Below are 24,265 nucleotides of genomic sequence, written 5' to 3'. Positions count from 1 at the left end.
GTGTGCAGGCATATGCGTGAGAGAGAGAGAGAGAGAGAGAGAGAGAGAGAGAGAGAGAGAGAGAGAGAGAGAGAGAGACAGATATCTGCGAAACGACAACATTACTGGTCGACCTACCTGTGGCCACGATTTGTTTCTCCTGCAGCATTGCTGCTGCCAATGCCACAACGAGAGCAGCCCACATCCTAAACACACACATACACATACACAGACACACACACACACACACACACACAGACACTACAAGAAAACAAACACGTCAATCGATTCGAGGACAACGTTGATGGGAAGAAATATGGTATAAATATTTGCTAGTGATTATTCATAGGATGTTATAAAAAGTGCAGATTGCAGATCACTGCCATCATAAATGCCAACATGGGCTAAATAAAAAGAGATAGCAAACATCTCAAGGGGTGACAGAGATCGCAAACATCTCAAGGGGTTAAAACAGGAGAAGCGGAAGGAGGGCGACCGGAAACTCCAAAAGAAGTCTTTCATGAAGTCTGTAACGAAATGAAGAAAAAACCAAAATGGCTGCTGTGCCTGCAGGTAAAACAATGATTGAAACTAGAGTTCTGTGTGCGTGAGGGCAAGGTTAGGTAAGCAAGCCTTTTTGTTTGGTTCTTCTCGGAATGTATGTGCGATGAGTGCGGTGCTACTATTAGCCCTAGATAAGAATATGATGTTTCGTGGAAATTTGCCAACGTCATCTAAAATCCATGATGGCAAGAGTAAAGTATTATCGGCTGATGCAAGAAATCTTATCAATGCATGTACCATGCAGGACGAGTATACTTTTGTTGTTTAGAAGTAAAAAAAATAGATGTAGAAATGTCACTTGTTCAGTGTGCTGCTGCCTTCCTGGTGAGCAGTGCATAGCATCGGTCACAAACACGTACAGGGTCACTGAAGCCCTTGTCCAGGAGAGGGAATCGCTTGGTGGTGCAGTTACTGCAGAACACACCTCCACACTGGCGACAATGATGCTGAGAGAGCGAGAGAGAGAGAGAGAAAAAGAAGAGACATAGAGAGAGAGAGATAGATAGAAAAAGGTAGAGTTAGTGATACAGGGGGGGGGTGCTCCAACATTTCCCCAAAGAACCGAATAATGCATTATTTCTGTGCGTTTGATACATGGATGGTTGATATCTAGATGTTTACTTTTAGTGCGCCATTTAACCGTGATTCAAGCATTTACCATGATTTACCAAGTCGAGGGAAAATGTAGGAACTTTTTTGTAGGATGGAGCAACCATGAGGCCTTGAAGTACCCAATCCCAAATATACCCCTCCATTTGGAGGACAAAGTGAGGACAAAATGTACTTCCTCGGTAAGCTAGGTCCAAGAGTACACTACTCTTGCTAGATCATAATTATCACGAACCTATTTTCAATTTGACTAATGTACTTTGAAGTACTAGAACAACTTACAATACTTCACACATTGAATGGGGCGAGAAGGCAAAAGTACCATAACAACTTCTGGCAGGAGTCACAGAAAAAGCTCCCAGGAGTTTTTATACACTTGCTTCTGGTATGGAGAAATAGAATCAGGTAATAGAGGAAGCAAGTGCAATGGATGGTGGTAGCTTCACAAACAGGATACTAGCAGAGGGCTGCCACATTTCTGTTGGTAGAAATCAGAAGCAGTGTCTGAGGTGTTCAATGTCAGGATGGCAAGGGGGCAGCTACTCCTTTAGAAGCTATAGCATTTTTAGGATTTCAAGGGCCCGAAACAACAGATTAGTACACTTTCGTGAACAATTGTTTTCAGTCGGTTTGTCGGAACAACTGATCGGAGTGTTCCCGGAAAATCGGAATAGAATAAGTCGAGGCCCTTGACAATATGGATAACCCTCTGTCCTGCCACATGAAAGTACATGTAACATGGTGAGCTATGATCAACTAGTGACGACAGCGAGTGGAAAACAAAACCAGCGTTAGAAAAATCTGATAGTTGTGACACGAAAATCGCGTTCAAAAGTCTGATTTATGAACATCCCCATTTCACAATGAAGTTTACTAAATATCAAATTCAATCACATCTTAATGTATCCTCACTCAAGACCTTTCCAATGGGCCGTCATTTGCGTTAATCGGACAATCGGTTGCAAAGTTACGGTACTCTTAGCTGCAGTTGGCCTACATGTATATGTATGTCGAAAATTTTGAGGGGGGTGCTTCAGCACCCCCCCCCCCCCCTTGGTACGCCACTGTGATAGAAAGTCACATTGACACTACACTCATCAGAGACAAAGTGATGATCAAAGACAAGACAGTAAGTCACACGATATCAAACATGAATGCAGACTGCAGCATGAACATATTCAAAACTATAACTTGTCTTCACATTCTCTTCTCGTCACCTCATACTCTTCTATGGAATACATAGCTCGGGTGATTTCCTAAATAGGCATCTACACATATTATTAAATTTTACCGTTGGAAGATTGGTAAAATGAAATGAAACCTAGAACACAGCACCTAGAACATCATGGAGGGTTACTTAGTACTTACCCGTCGCCGCACTGTGGTGAACTTGAGCTTGCAGGACATACAAAGTTTCGTCTCGTCGTCACCGACCCAGGTATTGAGTGTGAGCGCCCCCATGTGATTGCAGCCGATAGCCACTGACCGAACCATCTTATCACCGAGACCAGCCACCTCCGTAGGACTGAATCTGTGTGCAGGGTCAATACAGAGTCAGGTACAAGTCATGTAGGATGGTCAGTGATACAGACTAATACTGTAAGACCAGTAATGTTAATGAACATTAAACAACTCGTTAACATTCGAAGTCATTATGTACAAAACAATATGGACCTGTACAGTCATTTGCCGGTGTTGAGACGGAACTCGTTAGAATTTCACCTCGCTAACCCACAATAATCCGGAGATCGTTAACTTCAATTGACATTAAAATATCTGGTCTTACAGTAGCAGTCGTTACTCGGAACACAACATACAGTCGAATGTCACTTATCCGGTCGCCAGTTATCCGAGCACGTTGGTTATCCGACAAGCCCGGGAGTGGTAATTTTATGACTCAACAGTAAAATTCTAAAAAAAATTCATGAATATGCATGAATATATTTGGGTATTGTGTACATAAATCAGTGAAATCCAGCCATATATGCACATAAAAAAATGATATCAGTTATCCAACATGCCGGATTCTCGAAGTGGTCGGATAAGTGACATTCGACTGTACTCGGATATGATAGCAAGTTAGTAACGGTAACATACACAAGGATGGGTTCAGAGAACTTCAGACTGTAATAGAGCGTAGACAAACTCCACACTCTATGCTATGTAACGGCAGGCAAAGACAAAACCCAAACATCAATGCCGCGACTAGTGCCATTTCAATCCCTGTTGGTTTCGATCTTCTGAGTCTACAGCCATGCATGAAATTGCAGTGCTTTCCTGCCCTGGTTAATGATGTCATGGCTCTGTAGATACAGCACACAATGACGTTACTGCGTAGTTACAGCACGCCATAACGTCACATTCAGTAGTTACAGTGCGTAATGACGCCACAGGCCCACGGCTATGTAGCTACATCACACAAGGTGTCATGGCTCCGTAGTTACAGCACACAGTGGCAACATGGCTCCGCAGTTACAGCATGCAGATGCATACACAGAATCATGAATAGAGTAATACGTCAGAACAGTCAGGCTAGTCGACTAGTCTACTGTCCATGATGACTACTGCCAGTACAGTACATGTACCTCCTACCTTGGTTTGGTGTCAGCCTGTCCAAGTATGCCATGCTCACCATTACCCCAGGTGTATAGACGACCAGCATCTATACACGCACACAGGGGCACACACCACACACACACACACATAGGCAGACAGTACCCACAATCAGCAGAGTTACACTATCGAATACGGATGACCCCGGTGGAACATGACCACCATTACATTTGGAGAGATGTCTTGATGACAGAGAATACATTCACACACCACATCACGTACACATATGTTCATCTGGTGGCACCCAAGGAATATAGACGTGAATGCGGAAGCCTGTGAGTGGGATGGGAGACATCCACGTTGCCACCTTTTATTACTACTTGAAGTAGTATAACACAAACTCCCCATCACACAAACTCTCCCAAGGTGAGAAGGATCTCCCAAGACACCCATCATTGTCGCAGCACTGGCACTTACCAGTTACAGCGGCGGAGGAGAGTGCACCGGCGGCCACCTTGACAAACTTGGCTGAGTTGCAGGTGAGCGGTGTCATGGCCGTGTACTTGGTCTTCTTGGCCGCCACACCCATGCCCAGCTGGCCCTCGCTGTTGGCACCACAGGCGAACAGCGCGCCACCCTCTGTGTACAACACATCACACACACCAGCAGCAGGATCAGTTCCCCGTAAATCAAGCCAAGAATGGATGGAGCTGCCCAACAGCTATACTTAAATGTCTGCAAAATAACATGATTCTGCACACCAACTTTACTCGACAACTTCAAATCAAGTTCAGCCATGCTCGATCAGATCTGGCAAAATGAAATATGACAGATGAAAGTCACCGTGTAGCAGTGGAATTGCATACAACTGCCAACTGTCATACTCACCTGTGTATAAAATAAATAACCCTCCAATCAAAAAGACGGATGACGATCATTCAAGGGCGGTTGGTATTCAGGGAGCAGCGGGTGCTCAAGGAAATATAATATGGTACTACATGTAGTGCCTGGTCTAACACAAACGTTAAATATACACTGCTGGTTGTTCTTTGGGCACACATTGAATGATCCAAATCCAGTTCACCGATCATTTAATTACCACATACCTGTAGCCACCAACGTGTGGAACTCGCCGCATGCAACATCCTCCACCTTCTCCCTGCAATGTACAGCACACCAGAGAGTCATAGTGGATGAAAGACACAGTACGGAGCACAGCAAACTGATTGTAGCACGCCACATAAATATGGACTGCTGCTCCGTGTACATGTGTTGGTCATACTTGCCAAGTGACATCGCATCGGATATCGCTGTGAATGAATTTGCGGTGATTCAAGAAAATTGTAAGCAAATAGAGGCCAATATCTCAGGTTTACAGAGCAATCATCCACTGTATGTCATCCATGGTTGTGTGACTTACGGTAGAGGAACCCGTTGTGGAGTCCAGACTGTACCCTTCTCACCCATAGCACATTGCCCTTGCTGGTTAGAACCCCACAGGAACAGATCTCCATCACCTGTTGGCAACAATATCAACAACAACAACGACAACAACGACAACAACAACAACAACAACAACACAGTGATGCCCAGGTTTCAAAAAGTTGGGAGGTAGGAGAAACATGGAATCACACGCTGACATTGCAACCCAGAGTTGGAAAGTAGAACATATATGTGCTGTGCAAGAGTGGTGGCCATCACATCATGCATATGTATGTTTGTGTCATGTTATCGGCCCATGCATTTTGTACACTGGTGGAAACCCGTTAGCAGTGAATACAGGAAGCAGTTATATGTACAGTGTATTGCATTAGGAGTGTGTACATGTACCACAGTACACCAGAGGATGAGAGGAAGAAGGAGAGAGGGGAAATGAAGAGCAAGCAAGCAGGCAGACAAGAGAGCAACACCGTTCAACACAACAGCACCTAACGTACTAGAGAGTGCCGCCGAGTGATGGTTGCCGGCGGTGACCTTCTCTATCTCCACATCATCACCAAAATAGAGCTGTGTGCTAAAACTTTCATTCACGCCTTCGCCTGTACCCAGCTGTCCCTGGCGGTTGTCACCGAATGTGACTACGTAGAAGTCTTCAGTCAACACTGCAAGCAAAGAGAAGTACACCATGTGAATGAACAGGGAGTCACAACTTTTAAAAGGAGGTTCGCGACAGTTTCCACCATTGCTTTTTGCTTGAGGAAAAAAAAATTTTTTTATCCTTTCGAAGTCAAGTGTGATGACCGACCTGGGCACAACTTACCCATAGTATGATCATGACCACACGCCACCATCACAGCACAGTGGTCTTTGAGAGCGTCCACTTTCTTCGGCACAGTAGAGCGACGAGTGCACGAGTAGCCAAGGCGACCAATGTCCGGGTCCGACGCCAATGCCTGACCCCATGTGTAGACCGATCCGTTCTCTGGGTTCAAGCACACACACGCCAAGTCAGCAGAGAAAAAGAAGAAAACAGAATTGATATTAAACGCGAGGAAAAGGACGTACGATAAAGAACCGCTGTGGTAGATTTTTCAAGCAAGCGTCGTCTGGTCTCGTCTGGTCAAAACAAAAATCTTCCACTACTATTTGACGCACCTACTGAAGATGGCATCAACAAAATTAAAGAACCGTTGACCCGTCCCCTCTCCAACTTTCACGCTCTGTGGATTTTCTACCCATGAAGCGGCGTCAGGATACACGTCAGAATATGGTGTTGAACTGACGCATGCACTGCTGCATGCAGCGCATTTCCGTGCAGGTATTCATGGAGATTGAACTGGGCAGTCCAGAATGGTAATTGATTGCGGTGTTTGCTGTACACCGGGCATCCCCCACCCCGGGCATCCCCCACCCCGGGCATCCCCCACCCCATTGTAAAAAGGTATATCAGTTACAAATTCGATCATCAGTGTCCATAGCCTCAAAGCCCATTGCATACATGCCAAGAGTACACATGTCTCAAGGTGCATGCCCAATTGGAACAAATGTCAGGTCCAACGATCACAGAAGGGAAAACACCCAACCAAAGTTTACCGGAGACGGCCAAACTTCAGCATCGTATAGGAGACATCTTGCACACATCTTACAGAAGATGAACGTCAGCACCACGATGAGAGGCATCACGATATGAAGCAAACCGAGACTAATATTATCCTAGTGGAGTGCTAGCCACGATCACGCATCACTACTACAGTACTGTCGGGTGGCGAAAAACTGGGGGGGGGGGGGGGGGGGGTCAACCTACTAGCCTAGGCCGTCCATATTTTCATGCACTACAGTCTGCACAGTTCAGTCGCCGTGTATACATTGGTATGCTGTGCTTGGTGAAATCCTAGCCTGGTCGTTCTTCGACACCCGACTGTAATACTGTAGTAGTGTAGTACTGTAATACTGGAGTATCTTCTCACCTAGTACGGCGGCACTGTGGAATGCGGCAATGGAGACGTGGCACACGTCAAACGACAAGGCGGCGACGCGCAGTGGCAAGAAGCGCGGGTGCAGGTTGTTGTGGCCAAGCTTTCCAAACTGGCCATTGCCCCAGGAGTAGACATCACCAGAAGCTGTGCATACACACAGCACGCAGATCACAATAGCAACACGATAATTACGCTTGCTGCGCATCAGAGGGCGCGGCCACCGGAAATCTATTGCTGAGAACGGCACCTACGCATAAAACATGGCTGCAGCCTCTTCGCGGGGAAACTTTGATTGGTTGATCTGTATGTAAGGATTGTCCAAAGGCTGCGGAAGCCTATCGAACTTGTCCCATACTGGCAGATACAATCAGCTCTAGTAGAGTGTACACCCCCCCCCCCCCCCAACGTGGCAACGCTGTGGACTTACATTCCAGTGCAATACTGTGTTTGTCGGCCAAGACGAGCTGCTTGATACCACGACCGAGTATGGCCTCAAGGACACGCGGTGATCGCTCATCATCTTCTTCTCCATGACCAAGAATACCATGGTAACCCTTGCCCCAAGTGTACACATCACATTTGTCTGCAAAGTATCAAAAGAACACCAGAACAAGAGGTTAGTAATGACACCATCACCATCACTCTTCCCGGATCCCTCACAGTGGTAAAACAACACAAGCATCTTGGTTTGGTCATTGACTCAGACTTATCGTTTAGTAGACATGTCGACTATATCTGTAGCAAAGTCAGTAAAGCTGTTGGCTACCTCGTGTCTCACTGCTCCCACCTACCGCTTGAATGCATTCGCCTTTTTTATCATTGCTATATTCTCCCCATTTTTCTCTATTGCTCAACCGCCTGGTCATCCCTACTAAGTAAATCGTTAATGAGTACCCTGGAAGTCCACAATAAGAGGATACTCAAAGTCCTTTTCTGCAAACCATCATACTTTCCTTCTGCCGAGCTGTATGATATGTTTAACACCTTCCCTATCTCTAGTCAAGCGGATCGAAAACTGTGTATTGTTGTTCATTCTATTCGTCTTGACAAAGCCCCGCCACACTTGCGTTAATATAACTGGTTTCTTCCCACTCGTCCTACGCGCAATCCCTGCACTTTACCTAAAGCCCGAACATCAGCTTATACCAGATCTCCGTTTTTCGCTGCCTATTCTCTCTGGCTGGCCCTGCCTCTATCAGTAAAATCGTCTTGTACGCTAAAGGATTTCAAGGCCAACATGAAGCTTGTGTTCTAATAACTGCGAATTCTTCATCCAGATTTGTTTCTCTTTGCCTCCAGTAATGTGAAATATTTATTTATTTATTTTTGCTTTGTTTTTGTTTACTGCCATGGCTGGCTACCGCCCCCCTCCCTCCATATTATTGGCCTATATTCTCTGGCCACGGGAAGGTGAAATAAATAAATAAATAAATCACTAGCTGGACTATGGCTGCGTTCATACTGGTCTACTTGGTGGAGCGGAGCACAACAGATTTCGGAAAAGAAAAAAGAGGGTAGATGGGAGTGATCCGGGTCTACCCGTTACGGTCGATCGCCAGTGAAAATCTGTACATCACCCATCTCACCCATCTGAACAACATGACTGTACATACAGGACACAAAACACATCTGCAGAGCAGGATGCAGCCATGGCTAGGAGTCTGCATCCCACGCCGAGTCCATGTTCACACACACACACACACACACACACACACACACACACACACATACACACACTGCATTGCCGTAGTTTCTGCTACAGTGCTGCTCAACGAAATCCCCAAGTGTGTTGTGACTTGACTGGTGCTGCTGGGCAGTGTACAGCATACACACCTGCAAACACTAATACTTAGTGTTAGTTAGACTGCACACTGGTGCAGTGATAACATGCTCTTGAGCCCGAATTTCATTCGCTAGAACTGTGTGCGCACAGCATGGTCCCGATTACCTGAGTCTCGACTATCTGGGTGCTCAAATATCCGGCATGGCTGTTGGTGGTCCGACACATGCAGATGTGCATAAATCGATCGAAGGTGACTGGAACGGGCAGTTCCGGAGCGAAAGCGACATTGTTTCAAGTTTCAGTCACCCGTACTGTCATCCCAGATGCTACCCAAATAAAGACCCCCCCCCCCCCCCCGTGTGAATACATACTAGTAGAAGTAGTACATTGAGATACTGTAAATCAACAAAATTTGGCCGGTGAGAAACTTTGGCCGATCTCGAAACGAAACTTTTGGCCGTCATTAAACTTTGGCCGATTACGGTTTTCAAAAAAGAAATCGATCAGTAGTTGGTGCTCTCACATGCATCCATGCATCATTTGCCTCTATGACAAACATTGGCCGGCGATTTACTTTGGCCGGTTGGTACCCAGCGGCGAAATCAGCGAAATTAAATCGCCAGCGAAAATTAGTTGATTTACAGTAACTAGTTGGAATGCAAACTGAGCCAATCCACGTACGGGTTTGAACAAAAACGAACACCCAGTGCTGCCAACCTTCCGACTTGAACGGAAAATCACTCCTTCGTCAGCAGTACGGAATTTGAACAAAAATGGTACGGAAATTGAAGAGGATCGATCAGCTAAAGGTATGTATGTAGAAGCATGGCAAGCGCCAACTGAGCGGTGAATGTCCCCGTGCCGAAGCAAGTGCATGCCATGCTTCGACTACATGTAGACTAAAATATCATGTCGTGGTACAAGTCACACATGTTTTACTCTAGCAAATTCAGCCACCGACAAGCATGCGAGTGCCAAAAAAGCACAGCACAAGCAATGCACACGGCAGTACATTGCCGGTACGGAAAAACACTGCAAAATACCGAAAATCAGAAGTTGCAGCACGCAAAACAGACCCAGTTGGTTGGCAGCACTGCACACCACTTCATAATGCACTGTGGCAGTGAATACAATGGTAAGTCTGGATTCTCACCTTCCTGCACAGCTATCTTGGCCTGACCATGTGAATCATACGCTACCTGTAACCCCCACACACATGTACAGCGACAAACACATACACACGCACACACACGCACACACATCATTACAACAGACAAAATACATTCCCAACATCATCATGTATGATGCGTTAAGTGAACATGTCGATAATTGCCATCAAACGAACAACACCAGTGCAGCAGTTGCTGGGCGTAAAGGTGCCCGGCAGAGAGACATGGTTGCACCTGAGGCGTCCAGATACTAGTAAGAGGCGTTCGAGTGGATACGCACACCAATGTTGAGCTTACCGGTTCAACGCACGAGATACATGTAGAACGAAGCCAATGCAGTAATCAAATTCACTATAGCTACTACTTGAGAATGCTTGGCGCACATGCACGAAAAGTACACAACAACATTGTGTGCCTTACCTTTAGTTGGCTAACCCGTTGATGCTTGTTGTAGACAGACATGACTGCATCCACGTCCTTGTAGCCACCCAACAAGGCCTAGAGCATCATTATACGACATACACGCATGCACGCACGCATGCACACCCACATACACACCCACGCACACCCACACATGCACACACACAGGTACGCGCGCAGGTAAAATGTCAGCTAATGGCCATTCATACTGTTAGGCCCACAAGTAATAATTAGTTCATATTCATTAGTTCATGCATTATTCATTTGGCCTGGGTAGCTACTTGCGTGCCCACGTTTGCCATAGCTACCCAGGCCCTTTATATTGCGTTGCTTCTCTCTTCAACTCTCTTTCTTCAATAAGCTCTCTTCAACTCGTTTTCTTCAATAATCACCATGTAGTTGTTTCGTTCATCCTGGTCTTAGTCATCCCGTCTCTAACGAGAGAGCTTGGAAGCTCAGGGCCCTACGCTACGCTTTTTGCCTTGATATTAAACCTATACCAAAAAGCATAGGCATGTTATAAATGCTTATAAATTTCTCCTTTTTCTAAGACATAACCTGGGATTCGAACCCGCAGTGCGGCACTATCGCGCGCCCTGCATGCATCCCCCGATACACTGCGCATACATACTAATTCTTCCAAGTTGTTTCTCGTTATGATCTTGCATTTGAAAGCCCTATTTGAATATGCATTGTGGCCAGCCGTCTTTGGTGGTACGGTACGGGATAGGTACGGGACAGGTACGGTCGAGCGTAATACGACACTGTCTACCGCTTTGATGAAGGCAAAAAAAGCATAGGGATGTTATAAATTTTTCAATTCTCCTATTTTTTTTTAAGGCATATCCTGGGATTCGAACCCGCACTATCGTCCGATACACTTCGCATTCATACCCATTCTTCCAAGTTGCTTCACGTTATGAGCGTTTGAAAGCCCTATTTGAATATTGCGGCCAGCTGTATGTGGCCAGCTGTGTTTGATGGTATGGTACGGTAAGAGGCAGATACGGGATAGTGCCAGGCGTGACACAAACACACAAACAAACACACAAATACCAAATTAAAGCTGTGTGGACCCTGGCTAGCGCCAGACGTTACTGAAGTAACGTCTTCTGCATAGCTACGGGAATAAATGTCGTTCTGTCAATCTACCTGTTCCCGTTGTCAGTTGTTTTAGTGAATAAGAAATGTCTCTTATTCGGACCCAACATTGGCGCCCAACGTGGGGCTCGAACCCACGACCCTGAGATTAAGTTTACGTGTAGTGTTGCTCCCGTCACTGGAGTTCTTGACCTTCGTCCTCTGTGACTGTCCGCGTGTGTGATCCGGTGATCTTTACATTGGCGCCCAACGTGGGGCTCGAACCCACGACTGGCCGCTGCCCTCCTGATTCCCCTACCGCCCTGCTCGCCGCCCGCGTCGCCTCCTCCTCCTCCGCTCCAATCACCGCCGCCCCATCCCAACTGTGCGATGTTAGAGCCGTGGGATATGTCCCCAATGGGGGTCGCCACCAGAATTTAACGACTGGGTGCAACAAGCGCCATCGCCGCCGTCACCTCGGACGCCCGTGCTTCCGTCTGCACCACCGGCGCCTGGGATTATCAGGCTGTCGCGCCTGGACGCCGCGCGTCGGCGTGTAGTGTTGCTTCCGTCACTGGAGTTCTTGACCTTCGTCCTCTGTGACTGTCCGCGTGTGTGATCCGGTGATCTTTACATTGGCGCCCAACGTGGGGCTCGAACCCACGACTGGCCGCTGCCCTCCTGATTTCCCTACCGCCCTGCTCGCCGCCTCCTCCTCCTCCGCTCCAATCACCGCCGCCCCATCCCAACTGTGCGATGTTAGAGCCGTGGGATATGTCCCCATGGGGGTCGCCGCCGGAATTCAACGACTGGGTGCAACAAGCGCCATCGCCGCCGTCACCTCGGACGCCCGTGCTTCCGTCTGCACCACCGGCGCCTGGGATTATCAGGCCGTTGTGCCTGGACGCCGCGCGTCGGCGTGTAGTGTTGCTTCCGTCACTGGAGTTCTTGACCTTCGTCCTCTGTGACTGTCCGCATGTGTGATCCGGTGATCTTTACATTGGCGCCCAACGTGGGGCTCGAACCCACGACTGGCCGCTGCCCTCCTGATTCCCCTACCGCCCTGCTCGCCGCCCTCGTCGCCTCCTCCTCCTCCGCTCCAATCACCGCCGCCCCATCCCAACTGTGCGATGTTAGAGCCGTGGAATATTTCCCCATGGGGGTCGCCGCCGGAATATAACGACTGGGTGCAACAAGCGCCATCGCCGCCGTCACCTCGGACGCCCGTGCTTCCGCCTGCACCACCGGCGCCTGGGATTATCAGGCCGTCGCGCCTGGACGCCGCGCGAAACTCAGGCTGTAGACCGGCCTCCAGCTTCCTCCTATGCCCCTCCTATGCCTGAGTTTCTTTGTTCATGGTAAGTGATCTGTGGTGCAATTCTCTTTATTTGAAATACCAGAGATCTTATACATGTTTTGATGTGTTTCCTTCCATGCAGCGACAACCAATGGCGGAGTCTCTCCGAAATGAAGAGCCACGTCATAACACCCGCCCACCTTCAACATTATACAGAGAAGGTTGCATCATACTACGGGGGGCTGCCTACAAAGAGCATCGTCGTCATTCTACAAGCTAATGCCGATCTTTTAAATATATAATTAAACATTTTAAAACCAACATATCTGTGCTAAATGTGTGTGTGTCTGGATGGGGGTCGAGTACTCATTCGATTGCATGCTCCGAGTCGATGGGTTTGGCATGCCGAAGTGCGATATGATTGACGTAGTGGGTAGCTGCAAGTTCGTTGAACAGAGCGGAGGCAAACGTATGACAGTTGTTTGTTACAACGTTGTAAATACCCTTGACGAGATTAGAGTCGTAGAGGAAATCTATCAGATCCTGCAGATTTACATGTGATTTGTCAGCAATAATCTCCTCTATCGGAGTTTTTCGATTGGTGCTTCGATAGGAAGATCTCACGCTTGAACGAGTCTTGCCTCTGCATATGCTGACACCGTCGGTGGGTTTTTTCCGCCGACCACCACCAGTTTCTCGTTTGAAAGACGACGAAAGCGTGGAAAGCAATCAAATCTGTCGGTTGAAGGTACCACATGGGAGTTTTGTAAATGCCCGCCCAGATGATGGTCTCTTCACCTACCAGGGGCTTGAGATAGGTTTTGATATCGGCGCTGTCGATTCTCCACGCATCTTGTCCGATTTTATTCACGTTCGGGTGGAAGTACACAGCTTTATCGTAGTTAGCACCTTCAAATTTATGCACAAACTCCGAAAGTCCGCACGAGATGTTGGAGCACGAGGCAGACATGATGACGAGAGCATGAAAATTGCATGCGACCCTGCTGACGAATTGAGCGTAATGATGCATGACGAAAGCAAGCAGAGTCTTTTTATACCGCGTGTAGTGTTGCTCCCGTCACTGGAGTGCTTGACCTTCGTCCTCTGTGACTGTCCGCATGTGTGATCCGGTGATCTTTACATTGGCGCCCAACGTGGGGCTCGAACCCACGACTGGCCGCTGCCCTCCTGATTCCCCTACCGCCCTGCTCGCCGCTCTCATCGCCTCCTCCTCCGCTCCAATCACCGCCGCCCCATCCCAACTGTGCGATGTTAGAGCCGTGGGATATTTCCCCATGGGGGTCGCCGCCGCGATTTGCCGACTGGGTGCGACAAGCACCTCCATTGGCGCTCCTGTGATGTGTACGTCATTTCGCCTGTAGGCAAAGGCGACTCCAGCCCATCACCAACATCGCCTACAGTGGACGTGTCCGAGCCGCCAAAGAAGATGAAAAGAAGCGGCAGGCGGGATTCATCACGGGCATGAAGGAAACACAGCTGGAAATCCAAAACCGACAATTCGAGCACGACGCTGCTATCCAGGCGCAATGGATGAAGTATGAGACAGACCGGGACTTAGAGCAACGAAAGGTGGCGGAGGAACTTGAGTGAAATTGGAGGCAAGAGGACGGGGCAAGAGAGGTACGACGTCAGAAAACAGCAAAAGAAGACCAGGAATTTAAACAGCAACTTCAAAAGAGCTCACAGCATGACTCAATGGTCCTGCAGCAAGCGGGTATGGAGCTCATGGGATCCCTGATGAAAAACTATTGATCTTAACTCTCCAGCCGCACGTTGTCCATTCTTTGCCGAGTTATTTCTGCCATGTAAAACTGATCACACAATACTTATATATTTACGATTCTGTCATCTCATTCCTCCTTTTATTGTTGTTACATTGCTGCATTATTCTCTTCCAATATATTCCTTCTTCTTTCCCTTCTTTTTGTTGCCATGGCTTGCTAATGCCCCCTTCCTATATATATTGGCTGTTGCCATTGGACGGTGAATGAAACGAGAGAGCTTGGAAGCTCAGGGCCCTACGCTATGCTTTTTTGCCTTGATGACCTAGACAAAAAAAAAGCATAGGGATGTTATAAATTCTTTAAAAAATTCCTTTTTTTTAAGACACAACCTGGGATTCGAACCCGCACTATCGCGCGTCCTGCATGCATCCCCCGATACACTTCGCATACATACTAATTCTTCCAAGTTGTTTCACATTGTGATCTTGCATTTGAAAGCCCTATTTGAATATGCATTGTGGCCAGCCGTCTTTGATGGCACGGTACGGTAGGGGATAGGTACGGGACAGGTACGATCGAGGGCAATACGACACCGTCTCCCGTACCGTACCATCAAACACAGCTGGCCACATACAGCTGCCCGCAATATTCAAATAGGGCTTTCAAACGCAAGATAATAACGTAAAGCAACTTGGAAGAATGGGTATGAATGCGAAGTGTATGGGGGAATGCATGTAGGGCGATAGTGCGGGTTCGAATCCCAGGATATGCCTGAAAAAAAAGGAGAATTGAAAAATTTATAACATCCTATGCTTTTTTGCCGTCAGATACGGATAGCGCCAGGCGTGACACAAACAAACACACAAACAAACACCAAATTAAAGCTGTGTGGACCCTGGCTAGCGCCAGACGTTACTGAAGTAACGTCTTCTGCATAGCTACGGGAATAATAAAATAACATTCAGCTATTGTATGCTGGACCTTGGTTTACACTTTGTTTTACTTGTTTTTAGAATCCAATCAATAAGTCTCACTTGAGCAACAACTACACACATTTATTCCAACAAAGCTCGTAGCTGTACTGATGAGGCCTATATGGCCGAAACAGCTTGCTGTCAACAGCATTGGGCATTTATTCCCGTAGCTATGCAGAAGACGTTACTTCAGTAACGTCTGGCGCTAGCCAGGGTCCACACAGCTTTGATTTGGTATTTGTTTGTGTGTTTGTTTGTTTGTGTCACGCCTGGCGCTATCCCGTATCTGACGGCAAAAAAATCATAGGGATGTTATAAATTTTTCAATTCTCCTATTTTTTTCAGGCATATCCTGGGATTCGAACCCGCACTATCGCCCTACATGCATTCCCCCATACACTTCGCATTCATACCCATTCTTCCAAGTTGCTTCACGTTATGATCTTGCGTTTGAAAGCCCTATTTGAATATTGCGGGCAGCTGTATGTGGCCAGCTGTGTTTGATGGTACGGTACGGGAGACGGTGTCGTATTACCCTCGATCGTACCTGTCCCGTACCTATCCCTACCGTACCGTACCATCAAAGACGGCTGGCCACAATGCATATTCAAATAGGGCTTTCAAATGCAAGATCATAATGTGAAGCAACTTGGAAGAATTAGTATGTATGCGAAGTGTATCGGGGATGCATGCAGGGCGCGATAGTGCGGGTTCGAATCCCAGGTTATGTCTTAAAAAAAGGAATTTTTTAAAGAATTTATAACATCCCGATGCTTTTTTTTTCTAGGTCATCAAGGCAAAAAAGCATAGCGTAGGGCCCTGAGCTTCCAAGCTCTCTCGTTCCAACAAGTAGAGAGAACATGTTTGAGCAGTGCCAACAACACAACGCGAGGTGGACCGAAATCGTATGACAAAAACTATTATGGTAGAGTCTGAGCTGACAGGGTTCATAGACACAAGAGTCAATGCAGATGACACTGATGCACACAATTGTCCAGAAGCTTACGTATCTCATTAGGTCTATTTACCCAACCTTGGGTCAGAGAGCAGCATGATTACTGCATAAGTACAAATTTTCGTTTACGAAATCTTTCTTTAGATCACTCCACCAGCAGGTTCGTTACATACTAAATTTCGTTTTTAGTCAAGGTCTGTCAACCGGAACGTTCAGAAAAAAACTTTAGTTATTTCGTGCCCCCTAACGAATATAGCGAAAATTAATTCCAAACGAAACTTTGTACTTATACAGTAGCAACCTGAGCTGGTGGTGCGCCAAGCCAGGACTACGCAAAAGGACACAGGCATCCTTCACAAACACTGTGCAATGTAGCTCCAATTAGCAAAACATGTTTTGTGAACTTTGGATTTCGGATGAAATTGTGCACGAGAATACTGCCGCGTCCGTTCAGGCGTCTGATCGCATTCTTGACCACCCCGTTCCGTCCGGTTCGAACCACTGCATAGTTAAAACTCTTCTGGGGACAACCCATCTCAGCATAGAAATCTAGACCCAAAGCATGTGAAGCCTTATACTCTAAGTTTCCCAAACAACTGTTTTCTACGTGATTTCTCAACGTTTCACGTAGAGCAGAGCCTCTCTTATTACTAATAACATGTGTGTCTAATCATGGGGTTCCGTCCCAGCCCACTTTCACTTCGTGCTGAAGCACGTACACAACACCAAACACATACCGGTATACACAGGCAACTGAACGCCCTTTAAATCTCAAATCCTCCTGGAACCCCGCCCCCCCCCATCTCACCCCACCCCACCATTACCAAATGGAAGACCAATGCAAAATGTAAGCGTAACGTTGAATGGCCTATTAAAGTCACTTACTTCCAGACCTCGCGTCCAGGCTTCATACTCGCGTTGATCTTTGCACACAATGTCCAGCGAGCGTCTCTCCATCATCACCGAGAATGACACACCCTGGAAACAGACAACACCCAGGTTAGAACGATATAGCCGGAATGTGTACAAATCCCTTGCACCACAAAGTATTGCACATATACTGGACATTGAGCAGCCGTGACTCCCCCAGAGAAGTGAGCAACTGCCTGCCGCTTCCTCTATCCAGTGATGCGATGGCACCATGTGACAAGATTCAGCAGGCTACTAGAATGCAAGCAAAAAATTAATACTGTATCAGCAGAAATATTCGTCTGGAATTTAATTTAGTCTTTTTCGTCCAAGGAGCTTTTGGACTAAATTAAATGTAGGACGAATATCGATTTGTCCAGCTTTTTTATACACTCTAATATGATCTATGGACGAAATTTTCAACCGGACGAACTCTTTTTCTTTGGAGTTGGACGAAATTATTGACCGACGAAATTTTCTGCCTCTACAGTAAAGCAACGTGACCCTCAAAGAGCTGTACCCAAAGCAAGGTTGCAAACAACTCTCGAAAAGCTTAGCTGCCAGCCGGTACCCACTGTGAAGACAGATGTGGATATACGAAGTCAGTAGAAATTGCAAACGCCATGCACACATAGGAACGCATTGCATTGTGGGATAAGCAGTGTACATAATTATACACTGCATCACAATCAACCGAAGGTAATTGCGTTCATTTGGGACCGTTTTCATTTCGTGACAAAACGAAAACGAACGCAGCCGACGAGTGAAGAGTCATATACAGTCGTCCCTCTCTAATCCGGCACCTTTTGCAACGGCATTTTCTGCCGGATAAACAAGGGTGCTGGATTATCAAATCCTGCCCTCCAACCCGGCTCACCTAGTAATGTACATGTTTGTGTCGTACGTCAAAATGTAGGGATTTTCTGTGTCAATCCAAGTACTTTGCCACAAGTTTGTGGAATGCATGTGTGTAACATGCCATGTCTATAACATACACTTGGGAATATCCTATGCACTGGCATAGGATATTGGCACCGGTACGGTATGCGATGTACAACTGCTGGATTAGAAAATCAAATTATGTACAGTTTGAGTGATTTGTTGCAGAAAATCGCTGCCGGAGGCGGAATTCAAGTGCCGGATTAAAGCGTAGAAAATGAACTGAAAAAATCCGTTTTGCCAGAAAGTGTGCTGGTTTGCTAGGGTGCTGGATAAACAAGTGCTGGATTAGAGAGGGACGACTGTACTCGTGTCCTTAGGCTCTTAGTCTTACCCCCCCCCGACCCAGATAACGGAACAAGCATTTGACTTGTGCTCGATTGGTACTTGTATGACGTCACAGAGATTGATTGCTTACTTCATACTCCGGCACGGGGTTGTCCTTGAAGATCTTGGTTTTCTGGCCATGCCGAATCTCCAAGATCTCCGAAATGAGCACTGTGGCAGACAGACGAGTGACATGCATGCACATAAATATAACGTAATACGAACATCCGTGTGCTTGTGTCTGCTTTCCTGTTTGCTGTCAACCGAGCAACACAGCAAGCAGTGACACATTTCACCAAAAACATAATCCTTTAAAAATATATCAAAGTACTGCGAAAGCGCCCTGTCTTGTGAGAGGGCCCCACCTTGATTTTACAGCCAGGGAAAGAAAGGAATAAAGTTGTATGGTATGGTGCAAGTAAGGGCATGATCGATTGGGCGAATCGCGAGCAAGTGCGCTCCGAGTGAGCGTGATCGTTTGGCCGAATCCAGAGTAGGTGTACTTGGAGTGCAGTCCGACCGCACCAGTGTGGGGCCTTCCATGTTACTCAATCATCAGACCTAGTGATCATTGGACTGCATACTTTCAATGCTGCGACCCACAGTTAATTGGGAACTCGTGGCCTGGCACGAGGAAAACATGGATGCAGTGAATGGGATTTTCGGTCTTTGACCACTTGCTGGTGAGCTGATCTACTCAACTCCCACCGATTTAGGAGCTGCATCTGCGCCTTGATCCTTGAAGGGTGGTGGCGTTCCTACGGATGCGGAAAACCCGGTTTCCAGCAGAGTCTCACGCGAACCGTGAATTTTTTTCTTTTCAATCTATAAACGAATAACAGCGCTTTTCTCAAGCATGATCAAGGGTCGTTATGTACAAGGCTGACCGTACATAACCAAGAGTGTGCAACTCGACGATGCCCCAGCACACAGCGGAACTTTTATGACATCAGTTTTTCGTGGCTATTTGACTCACAGATGCCATCATGCGTAGCCAAAGATCAAAGCACGGAGAACTCGCACATCGCAGCTACGGTAGCCAAACCAGAACAATGGACGGTAGATCGATGTGTCCTAAACCTGATGAACTCACACGTGACACCGCATCTAGAAAACATTTATTCCACAAGGAAAGCATGTGCACTTGATCATACATGTACTACTGCCAAATAATGACGCAATGAAAACAATCTGCCGGTGGTGAACCCATCACAGCTCGAGATAGGAGTCGCATACTCTTGGTTATGTACTCTTGATGTAATGAAGTGGCTGCGGTGAAGCTGGTGGTGCATGTGTACTGTCTCTTTCTTTACTTGTAGCCACCAGTCGGTATGTATCATGGGGCAAGCAAGGCTGGCATGCAAAATCAGAAACAGCTGACAATGCTGCGTGTACAGTAGATACACACGGTACAGGTCGTCCCCCGTTAATACGAGTCCGGTTAGTACATTAACCCCGTTAGTACATAAGAAATCTCAAGTCCCGGACGAAACGTGGTCACTTCCATACAAATTTTGTCGGTTAGTACATAATTCGTTAGTACATAAACCCCGTTAGTACATAACATTTCTCCGTACCCGCATGCCACCTACCTCAATAGTACATAATTTGTTTGTCTTTTGGCCTTCCAGCGGAGGCACATCGTGTTCTAGTTTCTACTTGTGGAGCTCAGAAGTCAGAGCGCACATCACAAACCGACAAAGCTCTGTTTTTTCCGAGTGACTGTACCGGCACGGCTGGGCGTGCATCATGTTAACTGTAGAATCTTCGCTGACTGTGACCGTTATAACATAATTTTTATGTTATATCGAGGGAATCAAGAATATCTCCCTGACTAGTCATGGTAGCAAGAAACACTCAGAAAAGTTGAAAAAAGTGAAATTTTCTGGTACACAAGCACGTTATGTACACTTTCGTTTAGTACATTAACCCCGTTAATACATAACATTTGTCAAGCCCCAGAGATTACGTATTAACGAGGGACGACCTGTACTATTGCGCACATTGAAATCCGGTGGAATGACCGGGGCTAGCTGGCACCACACACTTTAGTTCACCTACCCACCGTAGATATGGATCAGCAGTGCTCACGGCTGCAAGGCCAGCGCCCCGTGGCCGCTTGGCTTCTCAACGGATTATAATGTCCACAACAGTAGATCTAGCTCTTCCGGCTGCATTCTGTGTGTGTATGTATGTGTGTGTGTGTGTGTATGTGTGTGTGTGTACACGTGCAAGACATCCACCGTGAGCCTCACCTCCTGCATCTTTCTTGTTGGCCGAATTCCATGTTAGCTTTGTGAGATCTGCGACAGTGACAAGGACAAAAGCAGGTACACCCAGGCGCGTACATACATGTACACATGGACAGACATACAACCGAGAACGATAGCAGCATTAGAAGCAATCATCGCACAAGTATCCAGAACTTGAAGCTTATTTCCCACATGCAACATGGGCATGCAGAGAATTATGGGGGGGGGCACCCACTTGTACCCCCCCCCCCCACCCCCCAGCTTGATGACTTGCCCAAGCAAGGACCAATGGGACCACTCAGTGTTGACCGCACCACATCTGTGCCGGTGTTGTTACCACCAAAGAATGGGCCCCAGCTTTATTAGGCTTGTCAGTGTCGAGTTTACAGCCCTTGAGAACACTACACTGAGAGTGCCTCTGCAGGCATCAGAACTGTACCAACCGCACAGACAAGCATGCATGCGGAAAGAGAAGTGCCAAAAAGTGCCAAAAGCCCGTACTCTCCCCATTGTTCCAGTCGTAAAACCTCAAGTACATCATGTGGTATCCTCTACCTAGTACAGACTACAGGCCAGCTGAAGGAAAGCACATCATGCGGCCCAGTACTACTAGTATGTCATGCTGTCCAACCGTCCTGATTTCAGCAGGACAGTCCTGCTTTGGACCAAAACATTTGTGTACATTTACATGGGAGACAATTGCCTTGGTATACATTTTCTATAGGTGTCCTGCTTTGGAAAGGTGGCAAGGTTGGACAGTCTGGTATGTAGCTACAAGGAGCCTCAATCAGGGATTCAAAATGCAGCTGCAGCACTTTGCATGAGTGGCAGAGAAAGCACCCAATGCTGAGTGTAGACACTAGTACAAGTGTCTACACAATATCGGCATTGGGTGCCTTCTCTATGTGCTCCTGATACCAAGAGACAGTGTCAAGCCCCAAATGCCTAGTTTGGGACCATGGTCAAGAATTCAGAATTCATGTGTATGTGGATCTACATCGCAGCATGGACTCCTATACTATAGAATAATTATACAATGTCATGTAGTATAGTTTGGTATCATGCCGATTCATGCCCATGGTCAAGAATTCATGTCTACATGTATGTAGATCGCAGCATAGACTCCTGCCCCCTGGCCATGCAAGATTTGCATAAGTCATAACGACGCAGCTGGATACCATGCACGCGGCACAAGACCGCTGTCCGGAGACTTTCACGGATTCCTACTCAAGCAAGAACTCTAGGCTCTTGGACAAATTTCCAATGCCATTGTGTACCTTTGGAAATGCTGAAGTCCCTGAAGTGAGGTTTGCCCTGTTGCAAAACACAAAGAGCAGCAGGGTGTTCAGAGTTGGTCACCAGTGCTTTGCGTCAGGTGGCGGGTTGCCGAAGTCTTCCCACTTACATTGCGCACGGCTTTGAGCAAAGTAGCTCCATTGACCAGCTCAGCTAGGGCAAGCACAGCCGGGTCCTCACTTGCCAACTCCTTTTTCATTTGAATCGACGGCCCCTGCCGAGCGGACATGACGACCGCGATTCATAACAGGCCTGCCGACACACTCTGGAGGTCTTGTCGCAAGCTAGGCGACGATCAAATGTACAGAAAAACTCACAGTGCTCGCACTTTCCAAACAACAAAACTGGTCACCAGACAGTTCTTGGCAAACTCAATTTTGTCATAAAACTGAAGACCTACAACAGTACAACCACGAAACTGGTCTCCGGCTTGAGCAGAAACAACCACACTTGCCAGCCAAACGTGCCAATGCGGAAGCCGCCAAGGCTACTTTTCGTGCTTGTCCAGCATCTGGCTATCTGCTAGGTGCGCTTGCGAAGCACCCGAACACCGGTAGTTTGCCGGTTGCATACAGACTCGGTAGATCGGGTCTACCTGTCCTTAGCTTTTACCGTACTGTTTTACCTACAGTACAGCGGCCTCACGAGTCACGTGAACCCATCAACGACGTCACGATCACGGCGTGTCGTAGATTTGTATCGCCGGATCAGCGGATCTTGCGTGTGTTGTACGGTACGCGGTGTCGATCTATGCGGGGGGCCACGTGCCTACGCATCAAAATCGTGCAGCTAAAAAAGTGAACATGAAAGCAATGCAGATTCAAAAAGATCTCTTTTGTTCAAGGCAGAATATGGACTAAAATTATAGTATAGTTTCCTAAAACAAAAAAGTATTTGAAGAGTTCAGATCTGTCAGTGGTGTGCTGTGATGGCGGAAGCGTCTTCAGTACGTAAGAGAAAGGATGAAAAAAGGAGCAAGAGACCGACTGGCTCTGGTTCGAAACAGTCCGGTTCGAAGAAGACTGGACTTCCCAACTCCAAACAGTTCGACCGTCTCTACTTGGTAGCTGTAATTGCACTAGGTGCGAAGGTGTTCACATATTGCATGACTGCAAACAAATGATCATTGAGAATATAAGACACAATACTGGAGTGTGCAAAACTGTTTCAGCTCTAGAAACTAATATTTCGGATTTGCAAGTGAAATTTCGCCAAAATTCCAATTGTCTGTTTTAGAAGAAGGTCCTGTGCATGTGGTGTGCCCAGGGTGCACAATGGTCTGGCAAGTTATGTAAAACTGTAATAGAATTGTAAAACAGAATGCATCTACTATGTCCTGGTGAGAGTTGTTTTGAAAATGTGGTCTTGTTTCTGTAGCTTTGGGAGCCTCCTATGCCCATTACCGGCACATATCGCAATTGTTTGAGAATGACCGGTTTTTCTCGCACCTCTCATCGCTGGAGCGACAGATGTCATTCCGTACGGAAATGGTATGTTCACCGGGGGGGGGGAGGGGCACGGCCTATTTCCTAGTTCCATTCCAATGTAATCACCAGGGCAGGCTTGTCCGAATGTATCACCTCTTGCCTAGCCACAGTAAACAAAGCGTGTAGAATTGCTCTCTCAAGATATGCAAACTGCAAAGCATGCACATGCACACTGCACTGTACTGGGCAAGACGTGGAATTTATCCTTTTTCAGCCTGATGAAATGTACAGTGGCATGTCCGTTAGCCGGCACCCTCAGGACCGCACGTTGTCGGATGAATGAATATTCTGGATAACTGAAGCTACATAGCCGCCTTGTGTTCTTACACTAGAAAAAGAGGGCTGTGGGGAGTCTGCAAGGCATGATTCTACCTATACTATCAGCCCGAGTCATTCATCATGGTCATCTATATTTCTGTATCGACTCACGTGTATGTAGTGTTACATAATGACAAGGTTCTTCATACATGTGCTCACTGTCTGCTTTTAATTGAAGTAGGACCATCGCAGA

General features: G+C 47.0%; 2 protein-coding genes across 2 annotated transcripts in view; one reads left to right on the top strand and one right to left on the bottom strand.

Moving 5' to 3' along the window:
• Positions 1 to 259: 259 nt before the first annotated feature.
• LOC135816092 (uncharacterized) lies at positions 260 to 22,754 on the bottom strand. The gene is made up of 17 exons (XM_065329461.1): positions 22,377 to 22,754; positions 22,249 to 22,285; positions 20,975 to 21,022; positions 18,811 to 18,890; positions 17,430 to 17,522; positions 10,494 to 10,571; positions 10,058 to 10,103; positions 7,549 to 7,704; positions 7,113 to 7,265; positions 5,966 to 6,127; positions 5,643 to 5,807; positions 5,126 to 5,222; positions 4,812 to 4,864; positions 4,183 to 4,344; positions 3,745 to 3,814; positions 2,521 to 2,683; positions 260 to 989 (listed from the first exon to the last, which is right to left on the bottom strand). The coding sequence occupies exons 1-17, from the start codon at positions 22,494 to 22,496 to the stop codon at positions 846 to 848; spliced, it is 1,827 nt and encodes a 608-aa protein (XP_065185533.1). The 5' UTR covers positions 22,497 to 22,754; the 3' UTR covers positions 260 to 845.
• Positions 22,755 to 23,093: 339 nt separating this feature from the next.
• The window catches only part of LOC135816095 (protein C-mannosyl-transferase DPY19L1-like), a 34,271-nt gene continuing 33,099 nt past the window's right edge, over positions 23,094 to 24,265 (top strand). The window contains exons 1-2 of the mRNA XM_065329465.1: positions 23,094 to 23,349; positions 23,645 to 23,757. Of these exons, the coding sequence (XP_065185537.1) occupies positions 23,196 to 23,349; positions 23,645 to 23,757 (267 nt within the window). The 5' untranslated portion in view covers positions 23,094 to 23,195. The remainder of the gene's footprint in view (positions 23,350 to 23,644; positions 23,758 to 24,265) is intronic.

The sequence above is a fragment of the Sycon ciliatum genome, chromosome 4 (assembly GCF_964019385.1).
Source record: "Sycon ciliatum chromosome 4, ocSycCili1.1, whole genome shotgun sequence".
Classification (NCBI taxonomy): domain Eukaryota; kingdom Metazoa; phylum Porifera; class Calcarea; order Leucosolenida; family Sycettidae; genus Sycon; species Sycon ciliatum.
This window is presented reverse-complemented; position numbering and strand designations above follow the sequence as displayed.

Coding starts and splice junctions, on each gene's coding strand:
- LOC135816092 (XM_065329461.1), bottom strand. CDS start 22,496: ATGTCCGCTCGGCAGGGGCCGTCGATTCAAATGAAAAAGGAGTTGGCA. Junction 18,891..20,974: donor CAACAAGAAAGATGCAGGAG/GTGAGGCTCACG, acceptor TGTCTGCCACAG/TGCTCATTTCGGAGATCTTG. Junction 4,865..5,125: donor CCACAACGGGTTCCTCTACC/GTAAGTCACACA, acceptor TGTACATTGCAG/GGAGAAGGTGGAGGATGTTG.